We start from the raw sequence: 24,324 nt of genomic DNA on the forward strand, positions 1-24,324 counted from the left end.
CTTCTCGTGCACTCTCTCTGTCTCTCTAAAATAAAATAAAATTGAAAAACAAAACAAAGAACTGAGTGGGACAGCACTAAAAACTGATGCCATCTGGTGGCAGTGCACGTGACTGCTGCTGAGGTCCTTGCAGCTGCCCTTGCTCCTAAGGCAGCCAGCCAGGGTCTTACAAAGGAGCTAATGAAGTCTGTCTTTGATTCTGTGGATTACCCTAAATCCTTCAAACACCATTCCCCTACCCCTTATATTAGTCAGAATTGGTTTCTGTTGCTTGCAGCCAAAGATCCTTAATAAATTAAAAAACATATGCCTTCATGCCCATAAAATAGAATGAAAGGTAAACTAGAAAAACATCAGTTTCTTTCACTGTCACTGCCTCTTATTATTCACTGTGTTTATGATTAGAAGTTACATTTAGAAATTCAGAAAGAAAGGAAGACTTTGAACTTTGGTACAGAATAGTTTATGCAGGAACATTAGCTGGCTGAACCGAACAGTTTTCTAGTTCGTGTGCTCTTAGTATAGCTCTACATGAGACCTAATTCATATTGTCTACAGCAAAAATAATTTTTATGACTCTTAACCTTGATCTATAACTACATTCTATCCTTCTTGGTATTTCTTTTTCTTTTTTTTTTTTCTTTTGAAGGTGGCATGGGGAAGAGGTCCTTTAAAAAAAAGAAAGCTATATGAACTAATTACAACTCCATTTTAAATTGTACAATTCCGTGGGTTTTAGTATATTCACAGTGTTGTACAACCATCACCACTATCTGATTCCAGAACATTCTCATCCCCCTAAAAGAAAGCCCATCCCTGCTGGGAGTCACTCCTCATTTCCTCTTTACCCACCTCTGGAAAGGATCTGCCTATTCTGGACATTTCATATATGTGGAACCATACAGTATGTGGCCTCTTGTGTCTGGATTCTTTCACTTAGCACGTTTTCAAGGTTCGTCCAAGAGGTCTTTTTAAAACACAGCACTTGGGGTGCCTGGGTGGCTCAGTCAGTTAAGTGTTGGACTCCTGATTTTGGCTCAGGTCATGATCTTGTAGTTCATGAGATTAAGCCCCACATCAGGCTCTGCATTGACAGTGTGGAGACTGCTTAGGATTCTCTCTCTCCCTCTCTCTCTCTCTGCCCGGGCCCATCTCATCTTTTCTCTCTCTCTCAAATAAATAAATAAATAAAACATTTTTTAAAAAACCCACAGCACTTAATCAGGACTTCATCAAATACAAATACATATCAACAAAAATACTCTTGCTGGATGTAGGGACCCACCTGGGATCCTTTTAGATTTTATGAGAGCATATGATTTTGTATTCTAATGACTTGTTAGGGGATGGGGGGGAGAAAGGAGGGAAGGAAGGAAGGAAGGAGAGAAAGAAAGAACAAATGAATGAGTGAATTCTTACAGGTAACAGTCTCCTTAATTAAAACAAAACCCAGAGCTTTTAAGCAGCATGCTGGGGCCACCCTTTTCTGTTGTCCCTCTGTCTCACTATCACTCTTTTTCCTTACTATATAGTGTTTAGCACATAGTAGGCACTCAATATTCTGTGTAAGGAAGGAATAAAGGAGGTTTGGTGTGAGATGAGACTCTTTAGGTGGAGAGAGGGCAGGTGACCAAGCAGCTCTGGCTCTGTTCCCTAGAGTTTTCCTAGGATTATGGGCATCAACACTTGTATCACCTTGATGTCCACTAAGGCACTCCATTCCCTCTCCAACAGTCTCATGCAGAGTCACTGCTCTGGATCCACTGCCTACTTCCTCTCTCACACTGTCTCAAAAGCTACCTAAAAGTTCTCCCTGCCCACAGTTTTGTCTCCCTCCAATTCATTATCTATATTGGACTGATAGTGATCTTTCTAAACCATGGCTATATACTCATGTCACTCCCTATTTAAAATACTTCAGTGTTCCTCATTCCTCTTAGGATAAAGTTCATGCTTTTCCTCCTTTCTGTACCCCTCCTCCTTGCCTTCCTCTTCTCTCCCCTTCCCTTTTTCTTTGCCCTCTTCCTCCCCCCTCTTTCTCCTCCTCCTCTCTCCTCTTCTTCTCCTTTCTCCTCCTGTTCCCCCTCCCCCTCTTCCTCTGGCTCTCCCTCCTCCCTCACCCACTTCTTCTCTTTCCCCTCATGACTCACTAGCATGATATGGCTTAGTCTCATCTTCTGTAACTATCCTCACATCTTCCCCACCTTACACTTTATGATCCAGATGGATTTTGTCTTGGACATGTTGAGTCTGAACTATCCAAAACACCTCTGAGTGGGGTGAACCAAGAGGCACAGGTATATGGGTCAGGTAAGAAGCTGGGACCAGGGTTGGAGCTCTGGGTGTCAGTAGCCTACAGGGAGTGAGTGTGTTGAGTTTGAAAAGGATTCATGGCAGAGCACCAAGGAAAGCCAGCATTCCCAGAGGAGGCCTCAACAAGGAATGCTCTCTGAAATATCTTCACTCCTTCATGATCCAGATCAAAAGAACTAAAAAGAAATGTTTTTCCTATTTGCAGATCATCCTTCCTCACTCTTACTTATTTATTCATTTTTTGGTAAGGAGACAAAATTCTAAGCCCTGTGTCTTTTAATTCAACAATGGCTACACATTATTACTGAAGCAAGTCCCAGCAGGCAGTTCAATAACAAATCAGAGTATTTGACAAGACAGACATTCAGACACTCAGCAACTTAGACTTGAGAAATAAGATTAGGCACACTCTAGTTACTCTGACCAGACAGCAGCACTGATCCCCAAGTGATTCCCCTTCCTCTGTGTCCCCCCTTTAAGCCTCATCCCTGACAGATCACAGCTCCCTGCCTGCTTGGCCCTGATTTGTTTTAATCACTGCCTGGGGTGCTCTAGTGTTGCTCTTTTTTCTTCTTTTATTGAAGTATAGTTTATGACATAAAATGTTATATTAGTTTCAGGTTTACAACAGTGATTGGACAAATCTGTATATATGCTATGCTCACTGCAGTGAGTGTAGTCACCATACAATGTTATCATAATACTATTGACAATATCCCCTATGCTGTACTTTTCATCCTCATAACATATTTATTTATAACTGGAAGTTTGTTAGTGTTGCCTCTTAAGGTAGCCCAGGCCTGTGGAAGGACCAGGAAGGCAAGGAGGGATTGGGTCAGGGCAATTAAGTCATCTCTACTTGTCCCATGGAGTGCTCTCCTGTCAAGTAGAAGCCTAGAAGATTTGTTATTTGCAACATTAGAGCGTGGAATGTTAACAGTTCTACCAAAAAAGGATTCTATAGCTAAATGATAGGGAATTTGAACAGAATTAATTTGAGCAAAATTAAAGAGGTCTCTTTAAATTAAAAAAAAAAGGAAGAAAAAAGATTATGAATATTTGCATATGAACTACCATCAAGTTTATACTTATTCTGTAGTTGAGTTTTTCAGGCTGTTTGCTAGAAAGGGCAAAGAGCTTTCTGGGGATATAGAAGGTCAGTGGTAATGGTTCCAAGAATGGTTGGTTTCTTTCCTTGAAATTATAAAAATTTCTAATAGGAAACTATGATTTTTTTTTTTTTTAAGTAGGCCTCATACCCAGCATACAGACCATCTGGGGCCTGAACTCAAGACCCTGAGATCAAAATTTGATCTAAGATCACAAGTCAGATGCTCAACAAACTGAGCCACCCAGGTGCCCCAGGAAACTGTGATTACTAAAATGGTATTTGTTTTACTTAAGTTATAAATTATATTTGTATAAGAGATTGATTTTTACCAGCTAAACACAAAGACTATCTGCTTCACCAACTTTGTTCTGGAGTGTCTCTAGACTCTAATTGTCTTAATTATTTCTTTCTTTCTATTTTTATTTTACAGAGACAGAAAATGGGAGGAGGGGCAGAAGGAGAGAGAGAATCTCAAGCAGGCTCCATGCACAGTGCGTCCATGTTCATCAGGGATATTGGCCTGTAATTGTCCCTTTTAGTGAAGTCTTTGTCTGCTTTTGGAATCAAGGTAATGTTGGCCTCATAGAATGAAGCTTTCCTTCTACTTCTATTTTTTGGAACAGTTTGAGAAGAATAGATATTCTTTTATTTTATTTTATTTTATTTTACTCTTTTTTTTTCTCTTAAATACAGAGAACTGAAGGTTGATGGAGGGGAGGCAGTGAAGGGATGGGTTAAATAGGTGATGGGCATTAAGGAAGGCACTTTTTGGGATGAGCACTGGGTGTCACATATAAGAAATGAATCACTGGGTTCTACTACTGAAATCAAGACTACACTGTATGTTAACTAACTTGAATTTAAATTAGAGAGAGAGAGAGAGAGAGAAGGAGGGAGGGAGGGAAGGAGAGAGAGAGAGAGAGAGAGAGAGAGAGAGAGAGAGAGAGAGAGAGACAATGGATAAGTATTCTTTAAATGTTTGGTGGAATCCCCCTGGGAAGCCATCTGGCCCTGGACTTTTGTTTGTTGGGAGATTTTTGATTACTGATTCAATTTCTTTGTTGGTTATGGGTCTGTTCAAATTTTCTATTTCTTCCTGTTTCACTTTTGGTAGTTTGTATGTTTCTAGCAATTTATCCATCTTTCCAGATTGTCCAATTGTTGGCATATAATTTTTCACAATATTCTTTTATAATTGTTTGTATTTCTATGATGTTGGTTGTGATCTCTCTCTCATTCATGATTTTATCTATTTGGGTCCTTTCTTTTTTCCTTTTGAAAAGTCTGGCTAGGGGTTTATTAATTCAATTAAATATTTCAAAGAACCAACTCCTAACTTCATTGATCTGTTCTATTGGTTTTTTTTTGTTTGTTTGTTTGTTTGCTTCTATATTATTTATTTCTGCTCTACCTTAATTTGTTGTTACTTTTCTAGCTCCTTTAGGTGTAAGTTTAGGTTGCATATTTGAGATTTTTCTTGCTTCTTGAGGTAGGCCTGTATTGCTATATATCTCCCTCTTATGGCTGCCTTTGCTGCATCCCAAAGGTTTTGGGCTGTTGTGTTTTCATTTGTATTTGCTTCCATGTATCTTTTTATTTCTTATTTAATTTCCTGGTTAGTCCATTCATTCTTTAGTAGGATTTTCTTTAACTTCCATGTATTAGCAGTCTTCCAAAATTTTTTCTTGTGGTTGACTTCAAATTTTATAGTGTTGTGGTTGGAAAATATGCATGGTATGATCTCAGTCTTTTTGTATTTGTTGAGACCTGATTTTGTGACCCAGTATGTGATCTATTCTGGAGTATGTTCCATTAGCACTCAAAAAGAACATGTATTCCACTGCTTTAGGATAAAATACTCTGAATATATCTGTTAAGTCCATCTGGTCCAGTGTGTCATTCAAAGCCATTGTTTTCTTGTTGATGTTATGCTTAGATGATCTGTACATGCTGTAACTGAGGTGTTAAAGTCTCCTGATATTATTGTATTACTATCAATGAGTTTGATTGAATAATAATATCAATTATATTATTATTGATTTATATATTTGGCTGTTCCAAATTGGGGGCATAAATATTTACAATTGTTAGATCTTTTTGTTGGATAGACCCCTTTATTATGATACAGTGCCCTTCATCTCTTGTTACAGTCTTTGGTTTAAAATCTAGTTTGTCCAGGGGTACCTGGTGGCTCAGTTGGTTGAACGTCTGACTTTGGCTCAGGTCATGATCTCACTGTTCGTGGGTCTGAGTCCTGCATCAAGCTCTGCATTGACAACTCAGAGCCTGGAGCCTGTTTTGAATTCTGGGTCTCCCTCTCTCTGTGCCCTTCCCCTGCTCATGCTCTGTCTCTCTCTCTCAAAAATAAATAAACATTAAAAAAAATTAAAATCTAGTTTGTCTGATATAAGTATGGCTTCTCTGGCTTTCTTCTGTCATCCATTAGCATGATAAATCATTCTCCATCCCCTCACTTTTAATCTGCAGGTGTCTTTAGGTCTAAGATGAGTCTCTTGTAGGCAGCATATTAGATGGGTCTTTTTTTTTTTAATCCATTTTGATACCCTATGTCTTTTGATTGGAGCATTTAGTCCTTTGACATTCACAGTGATTATTGATAGATGATGAATTTAATCCCATTGTATTACCTGTAAAGTCAATGTTCCTGGAGATTTTTTCTGTTCCTTTCTAGTTTTTGTTGCTTTTGGTCTTTCTTTCCCACTTAAAGAGTCTCCTTTAATATTTCTTGCAGGGCTGGTTTAGTGGTTACAAACTCCTTTAGTTTTTGTCTGGGAAACCTTTTATCTCTTCTTCTATTCTGAATGACAGCCTTGCTGGATAAAGTATTCTTGGCATATTTTTTCCCATTCAGCACATTGACTAAATCATGCCACTCCCTTCTGGCCTGCTAAATTTCTGTGAATAGATCTACTGCTAACCTTAATTGTCTTCCCTTGTAGGTTAGGGATTTCTTTCCCTTACAGCTTTCAGGATTCTTTCCTTATCTTTGTATTTTGCAAATTTGACCACGAAACGTCTTGGTGTTGGCCTGCTTTTGTTGATTTTGATGAGGGTTCTCTGTGGCTCCTGGATTTAGATGTCTTTTTCCTTTCCCAAATTAGGGAAGCTTTCAGCTATAATTTGCTCAATTAATTCTTCTTCCCCTTCTTTCCTGTCTTCTTCTGGGAGTCCTATGTTATGAATGTTATTATACTTTATGTAGTCACTGAGTTCCCTAAGTCTACCTTTGTGATCCAATATTTTTCCTTCCCTCTTCTTTTTAGCTTCATTTTTTCCCCATAATTTTATCTTCTATGTCCCATATTTGTTCCTCTGTGTCTTCCATCCTTGTATTCATTACTCCCAGTCGGTTTTGAATCTTGGTTATAGCATTTTTTATTTCAGCCTGGCTAGTTTTTGGAACTTTTATCTCTGTGGTAAGGGACTCCCTGGTGTCTTCTATGCTTTTCTGAAGCCCAACTGGTATCCTTACGATTGTTGTTTTAAATTATGGCTCAGGCATATTACTTATATCTGTTTTGATTAGATCCCTGGCTGTGACCTTTTCTTGCTCTTTCTTTTGGGATGAATTCCTCTGTCTTGGCATTTTGTCTAGGTCTCTGTCTTCTCTGTGTTAGGAAATACTGTTATGTTTCCTGTTCCTGAGAGTAATGCTGTATTAAGAAGAGGTCTGGGCTCTTCTGTCCTGGGCCTGGTGCTTCAGGAAGTGTTTCTGGTGTATGCTATGTGCACTCTGCTGTTGTGTTTTGGTTGCTCTTTCCCTCAGGTCAGTCCTTCGCAGAATTTCTCTTTACCAGCAGTGGGGAGTGTTTGGACTTTGTCCAGTGTGTTGTGAGTTTTAACTAGGTGAAACTGTAGTTTTGGTCTGCTTGTTAGAAGAGGCTAGATTCTTTTTACTACAGCTGAAGCTTTGCAGCACCCGGCAGTCGGTGAATTTGGTGAATGCAGGAGAGGGATGCTTAGTGCTGGTCTTCTGTGGGGAAGGCACCACTGCTGCTCTGGCTCTCAGGCACACTTGCCCTAGTAACAAAGTACCTGCAGAGTATAAGGGGGTCAGACTTGGATTGAAGTCTATCTGTACTTCCAACATGTGGCCTCTTTTCTCCCTCTGGCTGTGAAGTTTATTCTCTTAGTCCTCAGATTGATTTCTTGGGTGTTCCGAATGATTTGATATTTATCTAGCCAAGGCGAGCATAGGGTCCACCTACTCTAGAACATTCCTCTCGAATAATCTTTGGTCCTGGCCTCTCACAGAGCAGCCAGTAAGCCTCCAAAGAGGCTTCATTAGAAAATGAAGAAGGAGGAAGAAATTGGAGGAAGAACACATCTTGTGCACATGCCCACAGAGATAAACAGATAGGGTGTTCCTGGAGCTCCTGTGGGTGCACACCTCTACCTCATTCTCTGTTTGCTTTCACCATCCCTCGCTGGTGGAGCACACAGACACAGTGGGACACACTGCAGATTGGCTCTGCTTCCTAGGAGAATCCATTCTGCTCTGGTGAGTCCCAGAAAGTTCTCAACTTCCCCTGCTCAAAGCCACCTCTTATAAATCCTTTTACTCTCCCTGCTGATGAAATGGTAGATCCCTGCTGAGTAGAGAATACCAAAGCTCTGATAAAATGTTCTTAATATGCACTGAAGAGAATAACATAATGCTTGTGGTTATAGTTTGCCCTAAATAGGTCCATGCTGTCTGAATGGCCTAGAGAGGCCTTTAAGTGTCCAAAGGGCAGTGACAAGGAAGTCGTTTACAGCTAAAGAGCTTCACATTCTGGCTTCTATGGCCCCTTGTTCCATGTTGCTCCATGTTTATGTGAGTCCTAGAGAGTGAAAGCCCAATCTTCAAGCAGCCAGACAATGTGTTTGTATTTCTAACCCACACTTGAAGGCCTCAGAACTCCAGCACAACTCCCTAAGAAAATACTACTGCAGTTTTAGTGTATTTTTAAGTATGAAAGAAACCCCAAAGCTTTGTTATGTTAAGTGTAATAATAAAATATAAATGTGCTAACTTATCAGCACAAATAGATCTGACCAAGCAATATAAATAAAGCAAAGGAGGGGGGAAAAAAACTTGTTAGATGCTAAATTTTCTTAAATCGATAATTCATTCTATTTTAGTCTTTCAACCTGACTAAAAAAGAGTTTGGAACAGAGTACCACATTAACATGACTTTATTGCTCACTATATAATGAGGAGTCCCCATATTTTAAATCATTGTCCTTGCCATGTTAGGGGTGAGGAGCAGAAGAGAACAAAAAATTGCACAAACCAACCCTCTTAGCATCTTGAAGCAAAGAGTCAACTCACTTTCTGTCTTGTCCTTTTAAAGTAGGAGTATGGATAGTTCCATCATCCACTTTCCTCTCTTGTATTATAACATACCTCCATCATTCTACTGATCACATCAAATCTTACTACAGTATTTGTTCTAGCTTATCTATTTCTCCTCTTGAAGACAGGGATCACGTCAGAACAGATGGAACAATGTAAAACTGTGCCCTGGCAAATTGGAAATGATTCTCCACAATCTTGTCCCTCTTTAGAGCTGTGGGCAATGCAAATCCCATCAACTAGCACATTTGTATATGAGTGAACACCTTGGGTAAAGAATTGATCCATCCCAATGCATCTAAGTAAACAGCTGAAATGGATTTTCAGCTGGGTTTTCACAGTGCTCTTTGCAGGCTTTTTGCCTTTGTTACATTGTGAGGAAAATGAGGGTTAATATATTATGGACAATCACCTCCCTTCTCTGTACCACTTTGCCCAAAGAAAAGTGGCAACATTGGAACAATTCTACACCTCACATTTTTTCCTTGAAAAATAAAGAAAACAATGATTCTGCCATGCTCTGAGAAGAAAGACAGAGCCATTCCCCAAGGCCCTCAGAAAGCCATCTGGCTGCAATCTTTCCCCGCAGGTTTTTGGCCCAGAGACAAAGCACACTTGTATCAGATGGATCAACACTGTCACCCAGTGGACAAACAGGTAGGTGGGCTGAGGCCTTAGCTTTGCTCTTGGCTTGGCAGCCAGCATTTAAATAGGACCCTGTTTGTTTTAGGTGATCACAAAATAATTGTCAATATTCTCCTACCTGGAATTGGGAGGATCTCAGCTAAAAGGACTTTGATTTGGCTGTCACGGATGAATGCAACTTAAGGAGGACATACATTTTCATTTTGCCCATGATTTTTTTTTTTTTAACGACTAGTAAATTTATAGGAAGCATAGACTATAACCAACCAAGCAGGTCTGCTAAGACTCACAGGCTCAAATAGACTTGCAGAAGCAGGGAGGTATTTGATCACCTGCCAGGTACTGTGGGAAGATTTCCCTACCACAGAATAAGACTCATTGTTCATTGTTCATAGTGACAGTGGATGTTTACTTTGAAAAGTAAAAAAAAAGGTTTTTTTTTTGGTGTATATGTGGACTGAAATCTGAGGTTATTCCCTTCACTGGAGGGAAATCAGTAGATGCGCTCTTGCTATCTCTGTTTTGTATACATCTCAGCAGACATGCGTGGATGCAGCCTCTGCCCCGTTTCTCTCTTCCTGCATCACTGTAGTCTTCACTGTCATTTGACGCTCCCAACAAACAGGCTTACTTTTCATGTTAAGGTGCAAGGCTCTTTGCCTTAAGTCTTTCTTGCTAAATGTACCTTTAAATTAGTTTCTTCTCCCCAGCTGGAACCCATAAACAAGCTGAAAGCATTCATCTGGTATCACTTTCACTTCTTCTGAAGTAGTGGGGGCTGAAACTTCACTTTGTGGGAAGATGCTTTTGTAGCATCTTGATTAAAAGTAAAGTCTCTGTTTATTGGAGGGAAATCTGGATTTGAATCCTTATCCCACCACTTGCTAACTAGCTTCTTGGCCCTGAACAGGTTACTTAATCTCCCTAAAGATTAGTTTCCATCCCTATTATCAGGAACAATATTAGCACCTACCCCCTCAGAGGTTAATTCCTGCTGTAGGGATTTAGATAGGAAAATACAGATGAGTAACAGCACAGTGCCTGAGCACATAGGAAAAGCTCAATAAGCATTAGTGTTAGTGTTATCATAATTATTACAATGACAGCAGTCATACTTATTATTACTAAAATGCAATTTTTATAAAATATCTCTAGCCTAGCAGATGAAACCATGATATTTTTGGGGCTAGAAGGATCCTGAGAGATTATCCAGTCTATTGCTCCTCATTAAAATCATCCAGGGAAGTTTAAAAAAACATTGAAATCTCAAATAGCCAGATGAAAGAATGCTTATTATTTGAGCCCTTTCAGATGAAAATCTGGAAAAGGCAAACCTAATCTATAGCAACAGAAAGCGGATGGATCAGTGATTGCCTGGGGATGAAGGTGGAAGAACTACAGCTAAGGGGCTGAGGGAAACTTCCTGTGGTGGAGGCAGTTCCTCAAGTATGCGCATTGTCAAAAGTCCTCGAAACTGTACAATAAAGTGGGTGTATTGTATTGTATGTGAAATGTATCATAATAAGGTTGATGTAAAGCTGATACTCAGGGCCCCTGGGTGGCTCAGTCGGTTAAGCATCTGACTCTTGATTTCGGCTCAGGTCATGATCTCACGGTTCGTGAGTTTGAGCCCTGCTTCGGGATCTGCACTGACAGGCAGAGCCTGTTTGGGATTCTCTCCCTCTATCTCTCTGTCCCTCCCCTGCTCATGTGAATGTGCTCTCTCTCTCAAGATAAATAAATAAACATTAAAAAAAAAAAAAGCTGATGCTGATCTCATCCAAAGGAATTCTGATTTAACTATTCCAGTGTGAGACCCAGAAATCATTTTTTCATGCACCTAAGGCAGGAGCCAGTGGTGAGAGCCACTGATCTAATTCAGTCCTGTATGCTTGCCAATGAGATCATCCCAAACATGTACAGCTGGTTATAGTGGAAGGTGCAGGACTAAAATCCAGGTTTCCAGATTCCTTGTGCTCTGAGCCTTTGCCTTTATTAATAACATCCCTTTCTCCCTGGAACATCCCTCTCCTTCTTACCTCTCTGTATCAAAACACTTTTAGGTTCAGCTCACATCTCATACCTCTCAGCAAGCTGCAGACTGCACCGCAACCCCCACCCCCCCGCCCTTGGACTAGGAGTCCCTTGGCAGCAGAGACTGTGGCTTTTTTTTTTTTTTTTTTGTATCCGCAGTACCCAATATTGTGCTTGGCATAGAGTGGACATTCCATACACATTTGTTGAACTGAAAAATTGGTGGAAGGGAATTAACATTTATTAAGTATCCACGATGTGCCAGGAATTGAAACAAACACTTTATGCACATTATCTCACTGACTTTTTATAATTTTATGAGTTGGTTACATTTTCCCTTTTTGTAAGGGAGGAAACAGGCTCAGAGGCTTAGTAATTTGCCCAAGGTCATATAGCCAGCAAATAGTAGAACCAAGGTCTGGACTCAGGTCTGTTTGTTTTCAAAGTTCATGCTTTCTGTACTGTACTGGGCTGATTCAGTCACAGTAGTTATTCTGTTCAGTCTTAAAATATGGATATTATGTATCCTATCTCCTTGATTAGGTTATAATCTTCTTAAATGCAATAATTAAATTTTAGCATTTATAATCCCATATCTACTCAGGAGGTAGAGGATTTGATCACCTCAGTGTTAACAGAGTTTTTTGTTTTTTTGTTTTTTAAGTTTATTTATTTATTGGAGAGAGAGGGAGAGAGAAAGAATGAGCAGGGAGGGGCAGAGAGAGAGAGAGAGAGAGAGAGGGAGAGAGAGGAGAGAATCACGAGCAGACTCCACGCTGTCAGCACAGAGCCTGAAATAGGGCTTGATCTCACAAACCATGAGCTCTTGACCTGAGCTGAAATCAAGAGTAGGACACTTGGCCAACTAGCCACCCAGGCGCCACCAGATAATCGAGTTTTTAACTTCACTAAAGTAACCAGAATGATAACCCAATAGTTATAAGAATATCTACAACTATTAGTCAAGGGGGTAGTCAAGGGGGTACCAAGGAAGTTTGTGATTTGAGCTTATCTATTTCCTCATTCTCTCCATTCTTTTGTGTACTCTATGAATAATCTCAACATCATGCACAACATCATACACATATACAACATAGTAGGCTGGTTAAAAAAGTCATATATCTCAGAGTACATACCAAAAAAATTCCTGGAATGACATTGTGCCTTTGAACCAGAAGTGGACAACTGTTGCCAGTAAATTTAGATGCAGAGGTGATGTTGTATTTGAGCAATCGAAAGGGATCTGAACAACTCTAAAAAAGCAAAAAGTTGTAAAGACATTAAATCCCAAGTAAAAAATCCCTTGCTCCATTCAGCAGTATTTGTAGCTGAATCAACAATTCTAAAGTCTATTCCTACCAATCATCAGGAATGCCCTCTTCAAAAACTCATCAAAGACCTCTGTATTGCCAAGGCCAGTGGACATTTTCATGTTTCTTCTATTTCTTGACCTCTTTAAGACATTTGAAATTACTGAACAGTCCTCCTTCTCAAACTCTTTCCTGGGCTTTTCTGGTCCCACTCTTCTGTTTTCTTTCTCTATGTGTTCCATCCTAGTCTTGGTCATGCATAATTTTTTCTCTACTTCTTTAAGATTTTTAAAAATTAATTTTTGAGAGAGGGGAGAAGCAGAGAGAGAGGGAGACAGAGGATCTAAAGCGGGCTCTGAGCTGACAGCAGAGAGCCCAATATGGGGCTCTAACTCATAAACCACAAGATCATGACCTGAGCTGAAGTCAGATGCTTAACCACTGAGCCATCCAGGAGCCCCATTGCTACCTGACTTCTAAATATCTAAAAATCTCCATTCTTGCCTCCTGCTATTCACTCTCTTCACATACCCCTTTGGTCACTCATACTTTTAACTACTATTTCTGTCTACCAAATGTCCTCCAAAGCTAGTGGCCTCCTCTGAGTGTTGGACTTGTGGGTTGAACTGCCTACTTCTTGATGTCCCATTTTGATGTCACTCTGGTACCCCCAACTCAACATGCCCAATCTGAATTTTTCCATCTTTCTCTTCATTCTTTTAAAAAAAATTTTTTTTTAAATCTTTATTTATTTTTGAGAGAGAGAGAGAGACAGAGTGCGAGTGGGGGTTGGCAGGGGGTGGACAGAGAGAGAGGGAGACACAGAATCTGAAGCAGGCTCCAGGCTCTGAGCTGTCAGCACAGAGCTTGAAGTGGGGCTTGAACCCATGAACCATGAGATCATGATCTGAGCTGAAATCAGACGCCCAACTGACCAAGCCACCCAGGTGCCCCCATTCTTTTTTTTTTTTAAGTAGGCTCTACACTCAATGTAGGGCTTACGTGACCCCAAGATCTAGGGTCACAAGCTCTACCAACTGAGCCAGTCAGCCACACCTCTTTAAATGTTCTTGTGGTAGCCTAAAGATGTCTATAAATTCTTTACCACTCTACCCATCAAGAGATGGAGGTCTATTTCCACTCCCCTTGAATCTGGGCTGGCCCTGTGATAGGTTTTGACCAAGAGTATAACTGTATAACTTTTGAGGCCAGGCCTTAAGAGATCTCCAGATTCCATATTCACCTCTGGAACATTCCTTCTCAAAATATGGACACTGCTTTGTGAGGAAACCAGAATAACTCTGTAGAGAGGCCTTCAAATAGAGGTCCCTGGCCAATAGCCATTCCTGAACTCCTAAATGTCAGCAGTACTACCTGCCAGCCATGTGAATGAGGCTATTCTTGAATCCTCCAGCTGTACTCAAACTGCCCAAGCCAGTGCTATGTGAAGCATATTCCGGTCATCCCTGCTAAATCCCGAGAGGGTCATGAGTAAATATGTGGTTGTTGTTCTATGTTTGCAAGTTTTGGGGTGGTTTATTACTTGGTAATGGATAACAGATATTTCTTATCCTTGTCCTTCTGAATTCCCTATCTCAAAACAAAATAGTACCGCCATTCTTCTAACTGTCCAAACAAGAAGGTAGAAGATGTCTTAAACTCTTCCCTCACTCAACATATCAAGTCTTACAGAGTCTCGCTTCTATCCATCACTCAGACTCAGCATCCTTTTCCACTCCCACTGCTACTGCCTGATCATTTCTCTCTTGTGTAAATTGCGATAATAGGTCTCTTTGTCATTCCAATCTTTTCCAGACCATTCTGTCAAAATGATCCAACTAAAATACAAAATCTCTGTCACTTCTGTGCTTAAAACCCTTTAATGACTCTTCTTCCTCTTCAAGGAGAGTTCAAATTCTTTATCAAACCTCATAGTCAGTCTTTCACTAACTTCTTTGGCTGCTAGCTTCCTCAACATGCACCCCCTAATACTGATTCATTTCCTATTTCCCAGATTCATCCTACAGTTTGCTATCCTTTTGCTTTCCAACGTACAGTTTTCCAACATGCCTTCCAAAATGCCATTTGTGGTAAATATTCACCCAGTTAATTCTTACTAGTCTTACTAGTCCAGCAAGCCACTTCTTGTCTAAATGCTCCATTGATACTTCTGACCAGGCACTCATTTCAACATGTCATGAGTCATGACTGTTCTCTGGATTGTCTTTTCCTTGAGGACAAGATCAGAGTCTGATTCATTTTGCTATCTCAAGTTATTATCACACTCCCCAGCATGTTGTAGGAACTCAGTGAATGTTTGTTATCTGAATCAATAAATATTCAGAATTGTGCTATCAAAAAGTTTCATCCTCAAGTAGTATTAGGAGCATTGGGGACTTATTTCCTCATTATTAGAAGGATTCAGTGAGACATGGCTCATTTTATCAGATGCTCTGGTCTCTACAATTCCTGCTGAGCATACATACGAAGCCCCTTCCACACCTCCTGCCTCCACATGCCCAGGCACACATTTCTGAGGTGCTGGATATGAGCCATTCCTCCCAATCCATTCATCTCATTTGATTTCACTCTTGCCCCCCTAAGCCACTGCTTTTCCTACTCCACAATGCTATATGGCAGAGCGTGGTGCTTAAGAGTGTGCTTCCTGGAGTAAGACTGGTTGGTGTGAATCTCAGCCCCACCACTTTTTAACTGAGTAACCTTGAACAAGTGACCTAACTGTCCTGTGTCTCAGTTATTCACCTGTGCTCAATAGACTCACGTGCAGAGAGCCAGCCATTTGCAATTCTTTTGAGAACTAAATGATATTCCGGGTAAATAGTGGTTGCGACACAGTAAATGCTCAATAAATATTGCTTTTTTGATCTTATTCTGACTTTGTTACTTCAGATCAGTTGAACAAACATTTCCTGAGTGTCTACTAGATGCCAGGTATAGAGGGAGAGGGGGGATGGCAGGTACTGTTTGCACCAAGGATATTAGAGCCCTTGGGATTTGATGCACATCATTGTCTTTTTCAGTGAAGAGTTGAACTCTTCCTAACTATGGTCTTGCTCTCTCATCCACTTGGCTTGTCTGTCTCTTCAGGGGAGCCCTAGCTCCGTTCACAAGCCCATAGTCCCAGAGCATCTCCCATGAAACTAAGAAAGAAGTAGCAGTGACCATATACCCCCATAACTGGCGTTTAGGCTAAAAAAACATTTACTCATTCGTTGGTTCATTTATTCATTTGACAAATAAATTTTAGATGTTAACCATGCACTAGGCCCAGTGATAGGCACTAGGGCTACAATGGTGACCAAGACACGGTCCTGCCATCAAGAAGATTCCAACTGTGGGCAGAGGAATCTGGATTCAGTGCAGGCTGGAAGGGTGGGGCTGCCACTCCTAGAACCAGTTCTCCCTGGGCTCCCAGAACCCATCCCACACACTCTGTGGCTCAGGCTACCCTTTTAGGAGCTTTGTCTACACCCTTGAGGCTTCCATCAGAGCATCCGGTGAATTCTCATTGCTGTCCAGCTTCCAAGTGCAGCTTAACAATTTCACCATTGTGCAGGCCTCATGGTTCCCTGGTTAGGTGGAATGAAAGAGAATGAAGAGAGAGCCAAGACCCTAGTCTGACCAGGCAAACTTTTTGATGGAGACTGGAGTTCTAGGGTGAACTTTCTGTGTTTTACAACCTTCCCCATTCTTATTTGTATTCCCTTTAGGGTCTCTGGTATGAGAATATTCCCTTCATTTTTATGATCTAAAAAAAGAATCTACTTTATGGAAGTCTAGGGTACCCAGCCAAATACACCCATATTCTCTTTCTTCACCGTTTAGAGTTACAAAATGACATGTCACTTTCTTGCAAGGTTGCTATCAATTCTGTTAGATGAAATATTTCCTTCATCAAAACTGACCTTTTAAACTTGTTTGCTTATATTCTACCTTTTTAGCAAAAGATGCAAGGAGGTTTATAGGAAGCAAGAATAGTATAAGAGAAAATTATAAATAAAAAAAAATTATGATGAGAAAATTTCAGTATCAATACAAGCTCTGGATCCAAAATAAGAAATGGATTTCAGATAAGTGGCCCATAAGTTCTTAATCTATTGTTATAATTCAGTTTAAAACTTTTCTCTGTACTTTCAGGCCAAGTAAAGAAACCCAGTTGGGTACCAAAAATCTCATTACCGGGAAAGAGGAAACATACAGGATCCTCATGGGAAGTAAAGCTATTCTAGCTTCTCATTCAGAAAGACAATTTTCACATCGGGCTTCATCTAGGGGAACACTAGCCCTGGGGAATATAATGTAACATCCCTCAAAAGAAGCTCAGGGCTATTTAGGGCAATGTCTCAAAAGCCCAATCAGTGGACACAGCTCTGCAAGAGGTGACACGGCCCTGCCCTCAGCTTCCACGTGCTTCAACCTGATGCAGAACAAGACCTGAACCCTGCAGAGGTTCTTTAATATGTCCCCTGGGGCCATTGCTGGGGTTAGAACAGGGAATTGGTCAGGGAGGGAAGAGCCCCACTGGGAGGGGCCCTCCACGTCACATGAAAGAACTTGGATGTGGCCTGAAAGGAAGTCCTTAGAAGATTTTAAGCAGGAGAATGATGCAGTCATGTCCATGTATTAAAAAGAGCACCCCGCAACGTGTAGGAAATATCACAGGCACCAAGACCAGAAAGCAGGAAAACTAGTCAGGCCACTGGAGAAAATCAGATGGGAGATGATGAAGGCCTGAAATAAGCAGAAGCAGTGGGACTGGAGAAAAGGCACATATAGGAAAAAAAGTGACATAGTGATACAATCAATAAGACTTAGAGAATACTCTTGAGGGGAAAGGCTATCGTATAGAAGAGGCTTCATGAGTTACTACTCAGATCCGCTGGTAGTAGTTACTAGCAGTGCAGTCAGGAAAAAGAGTTAGGGCCCAGTCTAGGCTCAGTTGAAAAGAATGATGGATCAGTAATGTCCACCATGGATGCAGAATGGGAGGATATTGGCATGCCTGGTATTTACCATTCCTAGCCTCTGGCAAAAGAGGCATAAAAATGTACTGTGTGTTTCAAAATGTGCATACTGTGTAATTCCATGTATACGAACATCTAAAACAGATAAAACTAATTTATGGTGATGGAAGTCAGAAAAGCGGTTACCAGGGGTGGGAGGCAGGGCGATTGCTGACTGAAAAGGGTCAGAGAGAACTTTCTGGGGTCCGGAAATATTCTATATCTTAATCTGGCTGGTGATTATATAGGTATACACATACACAAAAATTCATTAAGCTATATGCCCTTAAGATTTGCGACCTTTATTATATGAAGGTCATACTTCAATTACAAAAGCAGGGGAAAAATTCCTCCACAATCTTTTGTGTGGCTGAGGAAATGTATTAAGATGTAACATGCAAGTAGACATTATTCAGTTTGTCTTAATACACATGATACCCACCTGAATGCAAAGCATGCTTTTGGATCTGTTCAGTTTCCTATACACTTGGGCCATTTCTTTTATAGTCTTGTCTGTTTCCTTAGCTGAGGTCACGTGGACTATAATGACCTGATCCACGGAGGACAGCTGGGTGCTTATAAGGTGATCATACTCCAGGTCTGTCACTTCAGGGATGCTGTAAGTGCCACATTGGCATGTGCCCCCTTCCTTCCCACACAGTGTCCTCCTGAGGACCACAGGACAAAGCAGCTGGGAAGCAAACCATGCGTCCTTGCTCTCAATGGGAGGAAGAGGAAGCCTAGAAATGTAATGGTTAGAAATCATGTTTAAAGAACTGAATGGACAGAAAAAAACATCACTTTGAAAAGAACCAAAGTGGCTACTTTTGTAAAGCATTTACATTTAATTCTGGACAGAATTTTATGTGTCAGCATACTAAAATACTTGTCAAAACACTGAAAGAGTTCAACGTAAGGCTTTTCAGTTATATAAGCACCTGTGGCTCTGAAACAGACATAAGCTATGTCAGTTCAGAGGAATTAATTAATCCAAATGATTGCAAATAATTGACCAATAAGGATGAGATTTAGAGCATTAATTGCAGTTTGACAAATGCAAGAAGAATGCATTGAGACTAGTCTGTAAGATACTTACTTCATTCCCTCTTACAAAGTGGGGAAAACTGGAGCTCAGGAAATTCAATAATATAACTAAAGCACACAAGTAGTAACTGATAGAGCTGGAACGTGAACCCGTGTGTATTTTTTTCTGTTACAATACTGCTGTCTCACTGACTGGAAGTGAAATATCTACAGAATGCTTTTGAGTTGATTTATGTCTATTAATAGACTGGATAAATTATGTAACCCACTAGCCAGAATGGACATCAGAAAGCTAAATTTGGATCTGTCATCCATCACTAACTCTCAGTGTCACTGTAAATCTTCTGACTTTTTTATGCTTTAGTATTAACATCTGTAATGTAGGGATATGTTTCCACAAAACTTCTGGGAGGTTATGAGGCCTATAAAAACAAACTCTGTGAATTTTAATTACACCTAAAGAATTTTTGTGTGATGCTGAAATTTGTTAAATAAAATATTTTAATTAAGTTACTGAAAACTGGCATTCCTGGTAGCTAGAAGAGTATTTTTTATTATCATTAAGATATTCAGTGTTGGCTTCATCTTTTCTTTTTTTTTAAATTTTATTTTAAAAATTTATATCCAAATTAGCTAACACAACCCCTCCAGTAAATGTGTTTGTTCTCCGTATTTAAGAGTCTCTTATGTTTGTCTCCCACCCTGTTTTTATATTATTTTTGTTTCCCTTCCTTTGTGTTCAACTGCTCTGTGTCTTAAAGTCCTCATATGAGTGAAGTCATATTATATGTCTTTTTCTGACTAATTTCGCTCAGCATAATACCGTCTAGTTCCATCCACATAGTTGCAAATGGCAAGATTTCATTCTTTTTGACTGTCAAATAATACTCCATTGTATATATATGCCACATCTTCTTTATCTATTTATCCATCAGTGGATATTTGAGCTCTTTCCATACCTTGGCTATTGTTGATAGTGCTGCTATAAACATTGGGGTGCGTGTGCCCCTTCGAAACAGCATACCTGTATCCCTTGGATAAATACTTAGTAGTGCAATTGCTGGGTCATAGGGTAGTTCTATTTTTAGCTTTTTGAGGAACCCCGTACTATTTTCCAGAGTGGCTGCACCAGTTTGCATTCCCACCAACAATGCAAAAGAGATCCTCTTTCTCCGCATCCTCACTAACATCTGTCGTTGCCTGAGTTGTTAATGTTAGCCATTCTGACAGGTGTGAGGTGGTATCTCATTGTGGTTTTGATTTGTATTTCCTGATGATGAGTGATGTGGAGCATTTTTTCATGTGTTGGTTGGCCATCTAGATGTCTTTTTTGGAGAAGTGTCTATTCATGTCTTTTGCCCATTTCTTCACTGGATTATTTGTTTTTTGGGTGTTGAGTTGGATAAGTTCTTTATAGATTTTGGATACTAACCCTTTATTTGAGATGTTGTTTGCAAATATCTTCTCCCATTCCATCGGTTGCCTTTTAGTTTTGCTGATTGTTTCCTTCTCTGTGCAGAAGCTTTTTATTTTGATGAGGTCCCAATATTTCAGTTTTGCTTTTGTTTCCCTTGCCTCCAGAGACATGTTGAGTAAGAAGTTGCTGTGCCCAAGGTCAGAGAGGTTTTTGCCTGCTTTCTCCTCAAGGATTTTGATGGCTTCCTGTCTTACATTGAGGTCTTTCATCCATTTTGAGTTTATTTTTGTGTGTGTGTGTAAGAAAGTGGTCCAGATTCATTTTTCTGCATGTCGCTGTCCAGTTTTCCCAGCACCACTTGCTCAAGAGACTGTCTTTTTCCATTGGATATTCTTTCCTGCTTTGTCAAAGATTAGTTGGCCACATGTTTGTGGGTCCATTTCTGGGTTCTGTATTCTGTTCCATTGATCTGAGTGTCTGTTTCTGTGCCATGTTGGCTTCATTTTCTTTATGCTGAACCTGAGGAACTTAGTAAATGTGATAAATGCCCAGTTGTGTTTTTTGAAGTTGTGCTTTTCAAAATATCTTGATTCTTCCCCTTGGTAGAAGCACATTTCTGAGAAATGATGATTATATATTTCCTCGTGATAATAAAACCCACACATGTAAATATAGTATGTTATTTCAGTTCTTGTCTTCATGTTCTACCCAACCTATTTTCAATGTCACGTCTTTTTCCCCTCCTTTCCTGCCATATTGTTTACTAGTGAATTTGGAAACAGGCCAACTCAGAAATGGACCTTCTTTTTTTGGAAAGAGAGGCAAAAAATTTCAATAGAATACTGTTGCTCTGAAACCTTCAGAATCTGAGTGCTTCTGTATTCATTATAGTAAAAGTTTATATATATGCATATCAGTGTGTGCACGTAGAACACTTTACATACTAAAAAAAAACAAACAGCTGTGTACATACCACCAAGCTTTATCAAATCTTAGTATTTTACTACATTTGCTATATATATATTTTTTTCATTATTATAATTTCAGATACAACTTATAGCCCCAAGGGCATCTCCTGATTTCACTCAACTTTTAACTCTGATTTTGATGTATGCCATTCCCATGTATGTTACATAAATATATCATAATTCATAATCTATCAGGGTTAGGGTTTTAGTTGCAAGCAGCAGAAACAAACTGGCCAATTTAAGCAAATGCACAAAAACAAAGGAATGCACTAAAGAGCTTAGAAAATCTTTGGAAAGGTGGAAGAATCAGGCTTGCAGGGTCCACTGCCAGGGAAAATGTCCCCAGTCGTGCTGTAGAACTTGTCCAGTTCGGACACCACAGCCACAGCTGCTGGGCTGACTCTGCTGGTGGACCCTGCTGACCCAGAACACTGTCCTGAGAACAATAGCCGGCACAGCCTCTGGGAGCCATGTAGAGCTGATGCCCCTTCCTGCCTGGAGGGTCTGGGCAGCCCCTGCAGCTGCATGGAAATCTGGGCCAGGTTCATTGGATTGGCAGAAACTGGGTCATGTGCCTAGGCCCCAGTTTCAGAGGGAACTGAGAAAGCAAAAATCTGGCATTGTGGTCATCTATACTGGAAGTGTGCTCCACTTTGGCAAGTAGAGGAGTTCTCAAAGATAGAAAGTTGGTTCAGAGGCTGGATGGTCAAAACAAATGGCAGTTGTCCACAACAAAAAATTTAAATATCCCCTTGGTTATGGACATTTAGGTAGTTTCCTATTTTTAACTGTTGCAAACTGCTTCAGTGAAATTTTTGTGCGTTTCCTTCTTTTGTACATAAGACTTTCATTTTAATGTAGTTAAACTTATCATCCTTCTCCCTAATTTTTGTGTTTTTTTGTGTGTTTGGTTTAAGAATTTATTTTCCTGCGCCCGGGTGGCTCAGTTGGTTAAGCCCCTGACTTTGGCTTAGGTCATGATCTCACAGTTTGTTTATTGAGTCTGAGCCCCACATCGGGCTCCCTGCTGTCAGCACAGAGCCCACTTCAGATCGTCTGTCCCCCTCTCTCTGCCCATCCCACACTTACACTCTCTCTCTCAAAAATAAATAAACATATAAAAAAAGAATTTATTTTCTATCTCAAGGTGATAAAAACATCCTCTTTATGTTTTCTTCTAAATAGTTTATTATTTGGCTTTTCATATTTAGCTCTTTAATCTGCTTGGAGTTTATGATGGGTAGTAGGAATATAAGATAGGTAAGTAGGTAGATAGATAACCAATTGTCCCACCACCATTGATTGAATAATCCATTCTTTCCTCACTGGTTTGTATTGCTATCTCTATTGTATATCAAATTTCCATATTTGTCTGGGTCTGAACTGGGGCTCTCTATTCTGTTCCATTGATCTAACAAGTCTGGTGCCCATACCACAATATCTTTGTTACTATCACTTCCTAAAAGGCCTTGAAATCTGGTCAGGCAAATCCTTTCACTTTGTTTTTCTTCTTCAAACGTATTAATGCTATTTCTACAGTTAGCTACCTTATACCTCAAAGAGCACAATGATTAAAAAAAAAAACTTTTAGCACGTATGATTTGCTATACAATATGAGTGTTAAAGAGTAACAAGAGACCTAACGATACCACCTTTGCAAGTGGCTGGACAGTAGCAGAGAGCTCTGAGAGCAGGACAGGGAGTTACCATCAAATAATTCAGGCGTGTTTGGATTTAAAGTTCTGATCTCCATCCTGTAAAGAATAGGCTGCTAGAATTCCCAGACCCAGTAACACCCTCTTGTTTTCACATGATCACTTATTCCTTCATCCCCAGCTTCACCTACAAGGACCCTATAACAGGTGAACACAGAGCATACCAACATCAGAGGCTCTGAAGAGGCATTCTGAGCATCCCTGAGTAATTCTAATGTGTCAGCTAGTGTGCCTACCAACCAAGCTGCTTGGTGGCCTGGAGACTTGGTCTGCTCATATTCCTAATATTCATGGGGCAGGACACCACCCCACCATTATTGGACTTGATTATGAATGTGAGGCCTTGGGGTTCTGAGTACTGGCCACTGAAAACCCACTAGGCAGGGAGGGGTAAACACACACACACACACACACACACATGCGCACGCATCAAGGTTTTAGCACTCTCTACCACCCCATAACTCCCCAATGTGAGGCAGTTAACATAAACCAGGCTGTCAGTGAGAGATATATACTATCTTATTTTATGCTTAAGAAATTCAGATTGGCTCTCTATACCTGTTGATATATTGAGAGTCTTAGTAATTTCCCTTACTTTTTGACAAGCTTATTTCTATTTTAGCTAGCCCACAGACCCAATTCTTAGAAGACTGAACTGATTTCTTTCTAGCACATGGTTTCTGGGCCTTCCTCGTGGTAACTTTGTCTTTCTATTCCCTCCCAATAAGTCGGCACTTTCTATCATGATGCACATTTGAAGTTATAATCGCCAATGCAACCATCAGACAGTAATTTATTGCATAAAGCTGAAAAGAGCAGTAAACAGATTAAAACAATACATCCATTTAAATTTTTTAAATGTGTGTATTTATAAACTTTAGTAACTGTTAAGGTTTCACATGCAGAGTTTAATGCACAGGAAAATGCTGGTAGTATAGTAATGTTTGGATGTCCCGAAATGCTGAAAGAAATGAAAAAATACACAAACGCATTAAGGTATAGCTATAGGTCAATTAACAAACCTATAAAGTCCCCATAGAGTCACATTCTAGCTCTAATTTCTCCTGTTAAGCACAAGCAAGTTGCTACATCCTTTACAGTGTGGTTCACAGTCATTACTGATGGGGTTGAACTACAGGAGTAAGTTTACATATCCCTTTGTCCACAGGACCATCCATCTTATCAGGAAAGTATGCAATGTGCTTCAAAGAGTAAGAACTGAATTTTAAAGTTTATTTATTAATTATGAGCAAGAAAGACAGAACACATGAGTGGGGGGTGGGGGGATACAGAGAGAGAGAATCCCAAGCAGGCTCCACACTGTCAGGACAGAGCCCAAAGCAGGGCTTGATCTCAGGAACCCTGAGATCATGACCTGAGCTGA

At 40.1% G+C, this 24,324-nt stretch overlaps 1 protein-coding gene across 3 annotated transcripts in view; it reads right to left on the reverse strand.

Moving 5' to 3' along the window:
• The window catches only part of LOC106973403 (uncharacterized protein C3orf20 homolog), a 121,448-nt gene that overhangs the window by 12,099 nt on the left and 85,025 nt on the right, over positions 1–24,324 (reverse strand). For all 3 annotated transcript variants that reach the window (XM_053226622.1, XM_053226624.1, XM_053226623.1), the window contains 2 exons: positions 18,239–18,536; positions 12,599–12,715 (listed from right to left, as the gene is read on the reverse strand). In XM_053226622.1, the coding sequence (XP_053082597.1) occupies positions 12,599–12,715; positions 18,239–18,536 (415 nt within the window). The remainder of the gene's footprint in view (positions 1–12,598; positions 12,716–18,238; positions 18,537–24,324) is intronic.

Source organism: Acinonyx jubatus, chromosome B4, assembly GCF_027475565.1.
Source record: "Acinonyx jubatus isolate Ajub_Pintada_27869175 chromosome B4, VMU_Ajub_asm_v1.0, whole genome shotgun sequence".
NCBI classification, from domain to species: domain Eukaryota; kingdom Metazoa; phylum Chordata; class Mammalia; order Carnivora; family Felidae; genus Acinonyx; species Acinonyx jubatus.